Source organism: Geotrypetes seraphini, chromosome 18, assembly GCF_902459505.1.
Source record: "Geotrypetes seraphini chromosome 18, aGeoSer1.1, whole genome shotgun sequence".
NCBI lineage: Eukaryota > Metazoa > Chordata > Amphibia > Gymnophiona > Dermophiidae > Geotrypetes > Geotrypetes seraphini.
The window spans coordinates 38,561,869-38,577,386 of NC_047101.1; the positions used below are offsets into that span (position 1 = coordinate 38,561,869).

The window sequence follows — 15,518 nt, forward strand, 5'->3', positions numbered from 1 at the left end:
TTGTCAAGATGTTTTAGGAACAGGTTTCCTAAATTCCTCATAAGTAGAGGGCGAAAGTAATTGTTCTAGGTCTTTACCCCATGATGCTGCTAAAAGCAACCTTGAAAAAGTGAGCTTTTATAAAGCCAGGGTTTGAATTCCACTATTTAAAATGAGACCCGCCAATAGCAGCCTACACCAGGGCATGTGTGAAAACAGAAGAGTCCAGAGGGGCTTGGGACGGATCCTGTCTATTTTCTTTCGCTTTTCCGCATTATTAGTCACAAAGAAGAAGAAAAGAGTCCCTGCTCCAAAGAGCTTACAATCTAAACATCCAAGGCAGACAAACAGGATGTCACGGATACAGTGAAGGATTGAAGGCTAGCACTCACTGCTTTTTTCCGGCATCTTTGCTCCGCTCCGCTTAGCGGCAAAGCCTCCAAATGCGACGCCAAATATCAGCCCCAGACAGTGTCCAGGCCGCGTCTACTTCCCACAATGCAACGCTGGCACCAACCCACCGGAGGCTCGTCCCTTCCCGCCCCTTCTACCCATTCGCCGATAGTTTCCTTCAGTTACTACGGCAACGACCTTGTCACTGGACGATGGAGATGTTGCTGACAGTTTTCGGATTTATTTTTGATTGGTTATCAGGGCGGAAACTGTGTGTGGGGGGGGGGGAGGAGGAGGACCTCCTGCCTTGTACTTATGATTGGCTACTGTGTTATTTATCCTTGTGAGACACGCCCTCTATGTGCTGGGCTATCGTGCGATTGGTGAAACGGTAGGAAGCCCTGAAACGTGGTGGGAAGATGGCGGCCGCTGGCGGTAGGGATGTGGGTTCCGCTCCAATCCTAGAGGAAGACAGGGATAGTCCTAGTAATAAGGTGCGTGAACGAGAAATAAGAAAATGACGGCTGATAAAGACCGTATGGGTTAAGCCAGTTTGATCATCCATGCGAACTAGTAAACTCCATAGCCGCTTCCTGGGCTTGTCTGAAAATGATGATGCATACCGGTGCTAAGCATGATTCTGTAAGCATAGCTTTAATAGGATCGCACTGGTCTGCACCATTTTTAAAGCGTGATATATACAACTAGTCATTAAGCCCGTTACATTAACGGGTGCTAGAATATGTCTATCTGTCTTTCTTCGTCTCTCTCCCTCCCACTGTCTGTCTTTCTTTCTGTCTGTTTCTCTTCCTGCCTGCTGTCTTTCTGTGTGTCTGTTTTTCATTCTCGTGCGCTGCCTGCCTATCTTTCTGTCTCGCTCCATAGCCCCCTTTTGTCTCCGCCCCCCCCCCCCAAAGCAAATCAAGATTGCTCCCTGGCCCCCCTTTCCCCCCCTCCCCCACTTCCCTGTGCAGCAACAGCAGCATTCCCCCTTCTGTGTAGCAGCAACAGCATTCCCCCCCTTCCCTGTACAGCAGCATTCACCCACACTTCCCTGTACAGCAGCAGCATTCTCTCCTTCCCTGTGCAGCAGCATTCCCCCTCTTCCCTGTGCCTTGCCTGCTCCCCCTGTTCCCTTCCTTTTCCCTCCCCCGTCCAGCAGCATTCATTTCCTGCTCCCCCTGTGCATATGCCCCACAGAAATTTACTTGCCTCACAGAAAGGCGCTGCACCGCGCTGTTGCTGGCCTCGGTGTCTTCTCTACAGGGCGGGCCGCATTAGAGAGGAGAGGTTGAGGCCAGTGGCAGCACAGCGCAGCGCTTTTCATTTAAATGCTGTAAGGAGGAGGAGGAAAAATAGATGCCGGCAGGGGGGTTTGGAGGTCAGGGCGTGTGCGGCAAGCCGCTGCTCACGCCTGAAGATTTTAAAAGGGTGCTTGGCGTTGGGAAGTTGGCAAGCCGTCGCTCGCGCCTGAAGATTTTAAAAGCGAGTATTTTTTTTTTTAGTTGAAAGACGCGGCGGTGGCTCCTCTCATGATCCCCACCTGCGTCGGAAGTCCGACGCAGGCGGGGATCGTGAGAGTAGCCACCGCCGCGTCTTTGAAAGAACCGTAAGCCGCGCATGCGCATTTCCTATGTGTGCTACAGCTCACGGAAAACGGACGCACGCATAGGAAGTGCGCATGTGCGGCTTACCGTTTTATTATATTAGATAGAATCAGGCCGTGTGTGTGGAGTGAGTACTCTTTATATAATACTTGGGAACCATAGGTCAGTTTTAGCATTCAATTGAGTAACCCCTAAAAAATATACTATGCTTAGATTACGGTATGTGTTTATTCATTACTAGTGTTTAAGCCCGTTACATTAACGGATGCTAGAATAGATGTATAGACTTTTAGCACAATGGGTCGCTGAGGCGTTTCTTTCTTTCTTACTTTATGTTTTTTATCTCTCTCCCTGCCCCCCTTTCTTTCTGTCTCTGCCCCCCTTTCTTTCTGTCTCTGTCCCCCTGTGTGTCTCTGTCTCTTCCCTGGTCCCCTGTCTTACTGTCTCTCTCCCTGGCTGTCTGTCAGTCTTTCTTTGTTTCTGTATTTTCTCCCTTCGCGAGTGTGGGGCAGTTGTAGGCACACATGTGCACTCCTTCCAGCCACGGACATACGGAACACGCAGGTAGGAGTGCGCATGCGCCGTTTAGGGTTTTATCTAGTCATTAAGCCCGTTACATTAACAGGTGCTAGAATATATGTCTGTCTGTCTCCCTCCCGCTGACTCTCTCTCTCTCCCTGGCCTCCTTTCTCTGTCTGTCTTTCTGTCCCTCTCCCTGTGTCTTTCTTTCTTTCTGTCTCCCTTCCTCCCGCTGTCTGTCTGTCATTTTTTCCCATTTCCCTGTGCAGCAGCATTTCCATCCTACTTCCCTATGCAGCAGCAACAGCATTTTCCTCCTATCCCCCCCCTTTCCTGTGCAGAAGCAGCAGCAACGGTATTTCCCTTCCCCTCCAGGTCCCTCTGTAGCAGCAGCAGCAATTTCCACCACCCTCCTTTCCCTTCTCTTACCGCGATCTGGCCTGCTCCGTTCGGCCCCTCCCCCTTCTTTTACAGCGTTGTCCTGCTCGATCTGGCCTGCCCCTGACCATCCCATCCGACCCTCCCACCGCCGACAAACCTCCTGGCTCCAGCCGCGTAGGCAGCACTTTAAACACGCTGTTTCGTGGCCTTCTACTGTCGATTTCCTCTCCCACTTCTGTCTCCGATGATGTCATCAGAGATGCGGCAGAGGAAATTGGCAGTAGAAGGGCACGAAGCAGCATGTTTAAAGTGCTGCCTACGCTGCTGGAGCCAGGAGGTTTGTGGAGGGTCAACGGGCGGAGCGGGGCTGCTCTCCACCACTCAGTTGCTGCTACTGGAATGCAAAGAGGGCCGCGAGTTTGGGGCAGTCGGGACCGCAAAGAAAGTAGCGGCTGGAATCTTTTTTCGGAGCTTCCCTTTCCGCCCCTTGAGGTGTCGCCGCAGCTCCTCTCGATCCCCGCCAGCATCGGAAGCCTTCTCCAACGCTGGTGCAGCTCGTGAGAGGAGCCGACAGGAGAGCAGGATGTCCAGCGCTGGGGTCCAGTACTTCCGGCGAGTGTAGGTAGGTGCTGGGGATTCGCGCATGCGCACTCCTGCGGCCACAGACCTATTGATCATGGAAGCACGCCGATAGGAGTTCACATGCGCGGCTAGCGTTTTATTATATAGGATTGTACAGTAGTGTATACATCTTCTGTATCCTGAAGCTTTGTTTTTAGTATATTGCTGCCATGTAGTTGGCATCTGTTTTTGCAAACTCGCTCTCTCTCTCTTTCTTTTTTTCATGGGTAGGATGATTTGGAGGAAGAAGAAATGTCCCAGGAGCCCAGGCTGCGGGATACACCAGAAGACATTTCTTTTGAGGCTGCAGTGAACACCGTTGCTTTTCACCCAACTCAAGATATCTTAGCAGCAGGAGATTTGGATGGAGATGTTTTTGTGTATGTTCTCTTAGTGAACCTATTTTCGTGAATGAGTTCCTGTCTCTACATTTTCAAATTTGACCTAGTCAGACATTGCAACTCCAGCCCATTAAAATATATGTGGCAATAACATGGTTCTCCATAAATGAAGTGAAAGTGAAGTCATGTTTTGCTCAGGATTTGTTGCTCATTCAGTTTTGCTATCATTACCAAATACTGTTTTGGGTTACCTAAACAAAATATGCCCTACATGGCTTACAATCATAGCTAGTGCAGCCCTTCATATCAAAAGGATTCTTATCTCTGGAATAACAGAAAGAGAAAAAAATTACAGTTGCCCTGTCAGTCTGCTTAATTATACAGAAGTAAATATCAACAGGCAATTTGCAGGCAGTATTATTTTATTACAACACACACTCAGAAATTGTGGAAAACCAAATTACCCTAATCACAAAAATGATGAGGAAGAGAGATGATGTCTTTTCATACAATTTGGTCACTCATCAACCACTTCTTACATCTTCTTGTAGTATTCAAGAGAAGAGTGACTAAGATGGTTAAGGGGTTGGAGGAGCTGCCGTACAGCGAAAGATTAGAGAAACTGGGCCTCTTCTCTCTTGAACAGAGGAGATTGAGAGGGGACATGATCAAAACATTCAAGGTACTGAAGGGTATAGACTTAGTAGATAAGGACAGGTTGTTCACCCTCTCCAAGGTAGGGAGAACAAGAGGGCACTCTCTAAAGTTAAAAGGGGATAGATTCCGTACAAACGTGAGGAAGTTCTTCTTCACCCAGAGAGTGGTGGAAAACTGGAACGCTTTTCCGGAATCTGTGATAGGGGAAAACACTCTCCAGGGATTCAAGACAAAGTTAGAGAAGTTCCTGCTGAACAAGGACGTACGCTGGTAGGGCTAGTCTCAGGGCGCTGGTCTTTGACCAGAGGGCTGCCGCTTGACCGGACTGCTGGGCATGATGGACCACTGGTCTGACTAAGTAGCGTCAATTCTTATGTTCTTAATCATTTATCATCTTTAAACCATTCATGATAGCATGCACTGGAAACTCAGATATAGTTGATATCAGTATTAGGATTACCCATGGGATAAAGAAATCTCAAGTGCTTGCTACAGTTTGATTTTTAGAACTAGTCTAAGTCAAGACTGCCTCATGCGGGCTTTCACCAGTTTCAGCAAGCACCATGAACGCTAATAGTACTCCTATTAAACTTGCTTTTGTATAAATATTAGAGGTACTTAGCTTCTATAGACATTAATCCTTCTTTATTTCTGTTGAAGTGACTACCAATCTATTATCACAAATGGGGATGCTGATCAATGGCTCTATGGAGCATCTCCGTTTCACTCAAAACTGAGCTTCATCAGGAGATATCAGCTAAAATCTAAAATTAGAAATAGAGAATGACACGGGGAAAAAATCTGTCCCCGTCACCGCCCCGTCCCCGGCCTACCATCCTCTGCATCGCCCTGTCACCACCGTTCCCTTCACCGCCCCGTCGCCACCATCCCTTTCACCGCCCAGTCACCGCCATCCCATTCACCGCCCCGTCACCGTCGCCGTACATCCATATAAGCCTTAGTACTGTAATATTTAGCTTATTCCTTTCTTATAAATCAAAGATCCTGCTGCTGAACTAGAGAAAGAGATGTTCAGCTGGCAGGGCTTTGTTTATAAATTTTTAACAGCACAACTAATATACTACTTTATCCTAAAGCAAAAAATAAATAAATAAATATAATTTTTTTTTTCTACCTTTGTTGTCTGGTTTCTGCTTTCCACATCTTCTCATTCAATTCCTTCCATCCATTGTGTGTCTTCTCTCTGCCTCTTCCATTTGCTGTTACTGTGCCTGTCCCTTCACCCCCCCCAGTTGGTCTAGCACCCATCTTCTTCCCTCCGCTCCCCCATAGTCTGGCATCTGTCTTCTTCCCTTCCAGCGTCTTCTCCCCACTCTGCCTTCCACATTTCCTTTCAGGGTCTGTTCCTCTCTACCCTCTTTCAATGTCTGTTCTATTCCTTTCCACCACCACCCTTGACTCCTTACTTTACCATCTGTTCCTTTCTACCACCCTTCAGCTCCTCTCGCGTGGCCTATCTATCTATCTACCTCCCTCCCTCTTATTTTCGTGGCACGTTACAATGTAATTTGTGCAAGCCGCTGGAGCCTGCGAGCTCGGTCCCTGTCCCATCCCCACAAACCATCTCGCTTTTGTGTTCCTATTTTCCTCATTTCTAATATCTCCTCTATGTATCTGGCATTGCCCCCCCTCCCGTGTCCATATACCATCTCCATGACATGTCCCCTTTATGTCTCTGCCCCTATGCCCATGCACATAATTTTCCCTCTTTCTGTTACCTTCCTGTGTCCAGATTTCCCCTATCTTCCTCTTCCATACCAATGTGTCTCTTCTTTTCAACCCCATCTAGCTTCTTTCCCTCTTTCTTCCCCCCCCCCTGCTTCCAGCATCTGGCTCACCTGCCTGTCTTCCCCTTTCTTTCCTTCTGTGGGTTTCTTTCCCTCTTCATCCCCTTGGCCCAGAATTTTTTTTCCTTTCACTCCCTCCTTCCTAGTTTGAGCCGGGAACACACACGATCGCGCGGTCCAGCAGCCCCCACCCGCCCGATCACAGCGTTTAGGCAGCTCCCTCCCTCCACCTCACCTTATGTTCTTAGTTTGCCGGCTTTCTTTTTCCCGAGCCCCACGCGTTAAAAAAAGACGTGCATGCGCGGCTGCGCGAGTTGACCAATCTTCTCCTCTCCTGCAACTTCCTGTTTCCGGTTGCGTCAGAGGAGAAGATTGATCGACTCGCGCAGCCACGCATGCACGGCTTTTTGAACGCATGCGGCTCGAGAAAAAGAAAGCCGGTAAACTCGGAATATAAGGTGAGGTGAGGGAGAGAGCTGGCTAAACGCTACGATTGGGCGAGTGGGGGCTGCGGCGATCGCGCGATCCTTGATGCCTCACTGCGGAGACAAGACCATTCACTGCTCCATGGGGAGGTGAATGGCCTTGTCCCCGTCCCCGCAGCGACTGCTATTTTTCTTTCCCCGTTTTGGCAGGTTAACCGCGGCTACTCGCGGCTAGCCTTGGGTAACAATCACCGTGTCATTCTCTAATTAGAAACCCTGCATATACCCTTGATGAGAGCCAAAGAGCTGACAGCTTGTAAGATGAATCAATTACAATGAATCAATTACAATGACTAGGGGACACTCGATGAAGTTTCAGGGAAATACTTTTAAAACCAATAGGAGGAAATATTTTTTCACTCGGAGACTAGTTAAGCTCTGGAATTTGTTGCCAGAGGATGTTTTTTTTTTAAAAGTTTGGACAAGTTCCTGGAGTAAAAAGTCCATACTCTGCTATTGAGACAGACATAGGAGATGCCACTGCTTGCCCTGGGATCGATAGCATGGAATATTGCTACTATTTGGGGGTTTTCCAGGTATTGTGACTTGGGTTGGCCACTATGGAATCAGGGTACTGGTTAGATGGACCATTGGTCTAACCCAATATAGCTATTCTTATGATCTTACTCTCTATCCACAACTTTTTTTTATTGTCATTTTCTTAAGTATAGCATCATTTTGATATAAAGAAGCATGCAAAATCTTTTTCCATTTCAAACTACACAGCTTTTGCTCAGAAATCTGCCCTCCTTAGATATTAACATAGTAAATGACGGCAGATAAAGACCTGAACAGTCCATCCAATCTGCCCATTAGTTATACTCATTAAAAATACATGATTAAATTAACATGTCTCTTCTTTGATATTTCTGGATCATAGACTGTAAAGTCCACCTGATATTGTCCTAGGTTCCAAATGCTGAAGTTGCCGTCCAAGCTCATTCCATCCTATCCAACCATCCTGTTTGCAGGATGTCTACCATAAAGTCTGGCCAGTAACATCCTCATGTTCCAAGTTAGTAGAGTTCCAACAATGCCCTCCCCAGCCCGTCCGACACCAAATCACCACATATGGAACACAGACAGTGCAAGTCTGTCCAGTACCAGCTTTAGTTCTTTAATTTACATCCTTCATTTTCTAATTAGAGATCCTGATGTCTTTGGAGGGATTGCTTAAGTGACTGAAGAGTATGCAGTAAGTGAGGTTAACACAGACTCTGCTTTCTTGCAGATATGCATACTCGTGCATGGAAGCAGGAAACAAGGAGCTGTGGTCTTCTGGACATCACCTGAAATCCTGCCGGGATGCAGCTTTTTCCATTGATGGACAAAGTGAGATGCTTCTATTTTGCTTGGATTTATTTGAGTTTATAAGTTGTTCAATTTCAGCAGAACTCTAAATGGTTTATGGTATACAACCTCTTGTATATTGCATATGAAACTAAAAGTATAGAATAGGAGCTATAGAGTTGAAAAAGACGTATATGAAAAACCATCATGCATATCTTCAAAATCATTCCATGTCAGCCTTTTCTACTTCACAAGTCAATTTGAAAAGAGGAGGTTTAACATTGAAAAGTCCTTTCATAAATTTGGAAACCACCGGATGAGCAAAGAGGGGTTTCCCTTCAATAGGCTGGTGGAAAGCAGCAATTGCACTGAAATGGACTCTGATCGATGTAGACTTGAGGCCAGAGGTGGATAAGTGCAAAAGATAATCCAGAACAGAAGATAAGGAGGAAACTTGAGGCTCCTTATCATGAGAGATGCACCACGTAGAAAATCTAGTCCATTTTTGGTGGTAGCATTGTCTATTGGCAGCGAGAGCCCATACCCTCACCAACTTGGCATCTTTTAGTAGCCATCTGAAACGCGACCAATCCTCCAACACTCCACGTACACTTAGGCACCCCGCACCACTGCCAAACCAAGAGTAATCAGGGAATATGCTTAGGCTAAGATCGGAGCTCAATGTTTAAGCTCCCATCTTGTCCGGTGATGTCACTTTCTCCATTATTGACTTTATTTAGGAGTTATAATGGAATGTCACCATAATTAGTGGGTTTGTTTGTTTAATGTTTCTTATTATTAAGTTAATTATATTAAATTGAGCTAAATTTTTCCTTGAAAATAATTTAAATGTAATATAGGTTTATCCTCTCATAATGGGGACTTGATGAAAACTATAAAGTTTTGATATTTCTGAGGTGTTAATTATATAGATCCATTCTTTATTTTCTTTGTGAAGTGTATTAACAAATTTTGACAAATACAAAAAAAAAAGTCAAGGGTTTAATTTTGTCAGACATATTAAGGTTTCCTGAATAACTGAAGAACTGGGCATCTTGGTAGGTACAGTTTGGAAAATAATTCATGAATAATGTCCAAAGTTAGTGCAAGATGGGTTCCAAGAATGCTGATGCCATGTCAGAAGGCCACGAGGCTCCAGTGCTGTTAGGAGAACTTGGAAATACTCTGTGAAGACAAAGTGAATTCTTTTCATTGTTTGGTAACCAGAGATGAGACTTGGATCAATAACAGAGATCCCGAGTCCAAAATGGAGTCAATGCAGTGGAAGCACAAGTCATCCCCCACCCTAAAAAAGTTCAAGACAGAAAATTCTGCAGGCAAAGTCATGGGAACTCTCTTCTGGGATGATAAAGGATTTTTGTTTCTGGAGTTCATGCTGCACAGGACAACCATAACCGGGAAGAGTTAAGTCAACACAATGATCACTTTGCAGGAATCAATCAAGGAGAAAAGATGAGGAAAACTCAGAGAGGATGTGCTGCTTCTTCACAACAATGCGCCAGTTCGCATGCCACAAAAATCACAGGCTGCTATCCGAGAATGTAGGTTTCAGCAGCTGAACCATGCAACCTACAGTCCTGATCTGGCTCCCTCAGATTATTTCCTGTTCCAAGTTTTGAAGAAATCTCTCCGTGGACAGTAGTTTTCAAATGATGAAGACGTTAAGGAAGCTGTGACGACCTGGTTTGAAGGTCAAACAAAATAATTATTTTCAAAGGAGACAAAGTCATTGCAGGAAAAGTGTATGGAGCTATCAGGATTATATTGAAAAATAAAACAAAATTTTTTGAAAAAAAACTCTTCTTTCCTACGGAGGTAGATAAATTGTTTAATACCCCTCGTACTTTTAGTCTCTTTGATTGCCTGAAAAAATATTTAAAAATTAGTTTTACTGGCAAGTAAGAAGTTACATTAAAAATACAAATGGGGCTGGAGGTCACATGATGCCATGCCCAGAGAAGGTCGCGTTTGCTTCCTCTCCGGCCATTTAAGTCGGTGACCCAGGCATTGCAGAAAGCGAACGTCCGGTACCGGTGGACTTTCCCTTTTGGGATCCTCATTACCTTTAATGTGGTCCATACTCGGGTCTCCATTTTAAAGGAGACTCGGGATTTGCTGTTGAAAAAGGACATTGAGGTTCCTGTGCTGGAGCAATCTCCAACTGTGTCTGGTGTGGCCCGGCAGAGGCTCTTGGGGAGCGGCTCCTGTACCGGCCTTGCTGCAATCTTCAGCTCCCTGCTAGTTGGACTTGGCTTTATCATCTGTTTATTAAATTTAACTTGCCTTTGCACTAGTTTTGGGACTCAATTGAACCAGGCTTCGGCCTGGGTGTGCTACTATTGTCTGTCCCTTGTCTTCTCTGGGGGGGCTTGCCTGGTGGGGTGTATCTGCAGGGGTGGTGGGTTATGTTGGGCAGGTTTGATTGTGTTGGGAGGGATGTATGGGGGGCTTGCTTTGTAGTGTGCATGTGTTGTGGGGTTTGTTTGTAGGGATGGACTGCCTACTCATTAAGGGATGTTTTCTGTTGGAGTTTGAATGGTCTTGGGGAACTGGTTGGGGTGTGGTTGCTCTTGTGGGTGAATGTTTACTTCTGGAGGGAATTGGGAAGAGGTCATTCTTTCTGAAGTGTCATGGGCAAGGGGGCTGTTTACTTCTTCAGTGGTGGTGGGAGGTGGCGATATTCCCACTGTTGGGTGTGGGGTGGGGAAGGGGGGTAGGGTTGGGTTGGATGGGTGGGGGGGATTGGCTCTACTTGGATGTTGGGTTTCTTTTTGACGGGAATGGCTGGAGATAGACTGCGTGTAGTCACTATTAATGCTAGAGGGCTTAATTCACCGAGTAAGCATTCAGCTCTATACCGGGAATTGGGGTGGGTGAGGGCTTCTATTAGTTTGATCCAAGAGACACATTTGCAAACATTTGATGTCTCACCCTAAATTCACGCTTTCTTATTGGGCCTCTAGGGTGGGCTCCTCTAAGTGGAATGGGGTGTGGATTGTTAAGGGATTGTCAGTGGAACTTAAGAAAATGGTGAGGGACCCTGGGGGGAGATATCTTTTACTGGTGGTGTTTATTAATGGTACCTTTCATATACTTTGGTAAATGTCTATGTCCCCAATGAGGGCCAGGGTACCTTTCTACAATCTCTGGTGCCTATTGTCCTTCAACATGGGGAGGGACCTCTCCTGGAAGGAGGTGACTTCAACTTGACTGTGGCCCCTTTGATTGATAACTCTGGCAGTGAGGGTGGTTATGTGAGGTGGGATAGGAAGTTGTTTTGGGCGTTTTTGAGGGAGCTTCATTTGGAGGATGGGTGGCGGTGGTTATATCCTCGGGTTCAGGACTATACCCATTACTCTTCTGTCCATGGATCCTATTCGAGAATTGATTACATCTTTATGGATTGAGTGCTCTTGCGGAGGGTCCGGGAGGCTCGTATTGAGCCCCTCACCTGGTCGGATCATACTCCGTTGTGGCTTAAATTGGAGGGGGTGCGACAGAAATATTGGTGCCTGAATGATGGGTTGTTAGATAACCCAGCGGTGTTACAGCAGGTGGAGGGCTGGCTACAGAAATATTTGGAGGTCAATGTGAATGGTGAGGCTTCATTTGAGGCGGTATGGGAGGGCCTGAAAGCGACATTGCGGGATAGACTTATTGCGTTGGCTTCTTCTCGGAAACGTTTACAGAGAGCAGAAGAAGAGCATCTGCTAAGGCTGCTAGGTTCTTTAGAGAGCATCCATAAGCGGCGGTCGTGGGATTGGGTGGTCTTCCAACAGTTAAAAGTGGTGCGCAGTGAGTTGGAACTGCTTACTGTGGACATGATGTGGTATCATCTTTAGCTCTTGCACCAAAAATACTTTGAGGGCGGTAATAAGGCGAGCAGATTGGTGGCTCATAGACTGGACTCGCTGTACTCGTAATAATATTTTGTTGATACGTGGTGATAGGGGGGAGGTGACAGGGGTGCAGAGGAGATTTGAGCTTGTTTTGTGAATTACTATCAGCACCTGTACAGGCCGGAGATGATTCCAGATATTGATCGGGTGGCGGACTATGTGCATTCGGCTAATTTAGGGAAAATTGCTGTTCCTGATGCTTTGCGTTTGGACCGACCTATTTCACTTATTGAGACGGTCCAGGCTTTTAAGACTATAAAGATTGGGAAGTCACTTGGCTTGGATGGCTTTACTGTAAAGTTTTACAAGTGTTTCAGTGATTTGCTTTTCCCACCACTGCTTCATCTTTTTAATACGTGGCAGCTGTGCAGCCATTTGCCCTTCTTTACGAGATTGGCGGGTATAACCCTCTTGCCCAAGGAGAGGAAGGATCCAACTTTGTGTGCCTCCTATCGTCCCATTTCGCTTTTGAGGGTCGACATCAAGATTTTTACTAGGATTTTGGCTGATCATCTGATGAGCTAGATTGATTCATCCTGATCAATAGAGATTTATTGTAGGAAGGCAGGTGGGGGATAATGTTAGGCGGGTGGTAGATCTGATGGAGCAGGTTCGTCGGTTGCGGCAGCCCATGGTATTCTTATCGATTGACGCCGAGAAGGCCTTTGACTGCGTGTCGTGGCTGTTTCTCTTTAAGGTCTTTGAAGCTATTGGGCTGGACCTTTGTATGTTAGCCTTGATTCGGGTGTTGTATACGAACCCCTTGGGGTGTATTAAGGTGAATGGGAGTTATTCTGCCCCCTTTCTTTTGTCTCGTGGAACTCGACAGGGTTCTCCCCTCTCTCCTCTTTTATTTGCTGTAGTGGTGGAAACTCTGGTGCAACGGGTTCGGGCACCTCGGAATTACTGATGAACGGATGCCTTCAGGGGAGTACAAACTGAGTTTGCCAACGATCTTCTCTTTACTGTTCAAGAGCTGGTGATGTCTAGAGGAGCTCTCTACCTGTGGGGCGGATTCAGGCTTTAAAGTTAATCTTACTAAGTCGGAATTGTTGAATGTCACATTATTGGAGGTGGAAGTGGGGGGTCTTATGGGGGCTCTTCCCTTTTCGCTGAGTTTTTCAAGTACCTTTCTTATTTCTAATCTTAATGTATATTTTCTGTAAACCGCTTAGAACCTAACGGATGTAGCGGTATATAAGAAATAAATTACATTACATTAAAAAATCTATGCACTATTTGGGGGTCTGTTTTGGTCCGAAGGAGGGGATCTTTGAGTTGAATTATGTTCCTCTGTTTCGTCAAATTTGTATTGATTTGGATAGGTGGGAAGGGATGTACTTTTCTTGGCTAGGTCGCATGGAAGTCGTGAAAATGATGATACTCCCACATCTTCTTTTCCTTTTTCAGACTCTTCCTTTGTGGGTGCCTTGCTCTACTTTGGAGGGGGTGCAACGTAGATTGTCTTCCTTTATTTGGGTGCATAGACGATCGCGGGTGAGCCTATGGGTGCTCTGTCGGCTTCGGGGGGAAGGGGTGCTGTCCATGCTGAATGTGGTTAAGTATTATCAGGCGGCCCAGTTGCGGGCTGTGCTTAAATGGCAGGCACAGGAATGTAAGTCTTGGGTGGCCATTGAACAGGAGGAGTTGGCTTCTGTGCCTCTCTTGCATCTGCCTTGGCTCCCAGGGAGCTTTCACGCGGTGAGAGCTCTTTCCTCAATCTGTGTGACTCTGAGGGTGTGGAAGATGGTCCGGGGGTTTGTTGTTGGATAGTAGGAAATATTTGTGGTTCACCCCCCTTCACTATAATTTGGAGTTTCAGCCTGGACGGGATTGGGGGGGGGGGTATTTGAGGCCTGGGAGGCGAAATGGTTGAACAGATGGTAGGTCTTGTGATCCGGAAGGGTGCTATATCCTCCTTGTACAGGTGCTTGGTTGCTGGGTGTGGGTCTCCTCTCCCCTATGTGGTTGCTTGGGAGCGTGATTTGGGGCGGAAACTGTCTCCTGAGTGGGAGGGGATTTGTTCTCAGGTGGGCTCTATGGGTATCGCTGCTCCCTTGTTGAGAATGGGTATAAGGTGCTCTTGCGTTGGTATTACACCCCGGTGCTGTTTGCAAAAATGGGACAGGGGGAGTGTTGGAGAGGTTGTGGCATGCTCAGTTCCTTTTTGCATATGTGGTGGGACTGCCCCTGGGTTCGTGAGTTTTGGTCTGCCTGTATTACCTTGTTGCATGCTATCTTGGGAAGTTAGCCACGGGTTGGGTGGGAGATGGTACTCTTTTGCATCTTTGACCCCTCTGTGCCTGAGTGGGTAGTGAGTTTTTGTAAATTATTTTTCACAGCTGCCAGACTGGTGCTGGCTGCTTCCTGGAAGCAGCCTGATGAACCTAATTGGAGGCTGGTTGTTGACAAATTGCATCATTGCCATGTTTTGTACAAACTCACCGCCCTTAAGCATAAATTCGATAGTATTTGGCGCCAGTTTGAACGCTGACCTGGGTTTTGAGGGAGGTGGGAGCTCTTTTTTTTTTTTTCTTTTCTAATTCTCCAGTTTTCCTACCATTGTTGGTCGGGGTTTTGTTGGTTGGGAGCCTATTTGGGAGGGGGGTGGGAGGGTTTGGTTGTTTGTTAGTTGGTTATAAGCTTTGCTGGTAGAGGGTTTGCTTTTCCTAGTTTTCTAGGGGATTGGATAGGGACTGTACTGTTTGATTGATGGTTCTTAGCTTTGTGAGGCTTATATTGTGGACTTGTGCATTTGTATTGTACTGTTTTCATTGCCATTTGCAGTCTGTTGTGGCTAGTTCATTGTAATGTATCTTGGTATGATTTCTGTCCAATAAAAAATTTTCAAGTTATATATGAATCTGGGAGGGGGTGGGGGTTAAATCTTTCTTGGTGTATGATATTGAAGATTTTTCAAGTGATGTTGTATTATAATTGTTTGATACTTACTGTGCACTTAATGTAAGTTTTAAAATGAATAAAGAATTAAAAAAAAAACCAAGTAAAAAAAAAATAGTTAATAATCATTTCTTTTGTTCTTGTAAATCCAAAAACTGTTCTAATTGTATGGAATCCCAAAAAAACAAATTCCTTTTCTTGAAATGTTATAATACATTTACAGGGAAATTCAAATAAAAAGTGACATGCTAATACATGATTTTTCAGTGAAAGAAAATCTAAATCTAGTGGCTTTAGCCACATCTAGAAAAATCATTACTAAATCCCCACAAAATTTAGTCTGCTTGTTCTTAAAATAAGTCTTCATGATCAAATTTTGATTGGTTGACCAGAGAGCTGGATCGAGGACATATGCTAGATGTAATTTACTTGGATTTCAGCAAAGCCTTTGATACAGTTCCTCATAGGAGGCTGTTGAACAAACTTGAAGGGCTGAAGTTAGGACCCAAAGTGGTGAACTGGGTCAGAAACTGGCTGTCGGACAGACGCCAGAGGGTGGTGGTTAATGGAAGTCGCTCGAAGGAAGGAAAGGTGACTAGTGGAGTCCCTCAGGGTT

At 45.9% G+C, this 15,518-nt stretch overlaps 2 protein-coding genes across 2 annotated transcripts in view; one reads left to right on the forward strand and one right to left on the reverse strand.

Annotated features, from left to right (window-relative positions):
- Nucleotides 1-525, reverse strand: part of IK (IK cytokine) — a 68,712-nt gene extending 68,187 nt beyond the window's left edge. Inside the window, exon 1 of the mRNA XM_033927219.1 lies at nt 372-525. Coding sequence (XP_033783110.1) covers nt 372-387 — 16 coding nt within the window. The 5' untranslated portion in view covers nt 388-525. The remainder of the gene's footprint in view (nt 1-371) is intronic.
- A 187-nt stretch (nt 526-712) lies between these two features.
- WDR55 (WD repeat domain 55) overlaps nt 713-15,518 on the forward strand; it is a 38,622-nt gene continuing 23,816 nt past the window's right edge. The window contains exons 1-3 of the mRNA XM_033927220.1: nt 713-866; nt 3,732-3,880; nt 8,023-8,123. Of these exons, the coding sequence (XP_033783111.1) occupies nt 792-866; nt 3,732-3,880; nt 8,023-8,123 (325 nt within the window). The 5' untranslated portion in view covers nt 713-791. The remainder of the gene's footprint in view (nt 867-3,731; nt 3,881-8,022; nt 8,124-15,518) is intronic.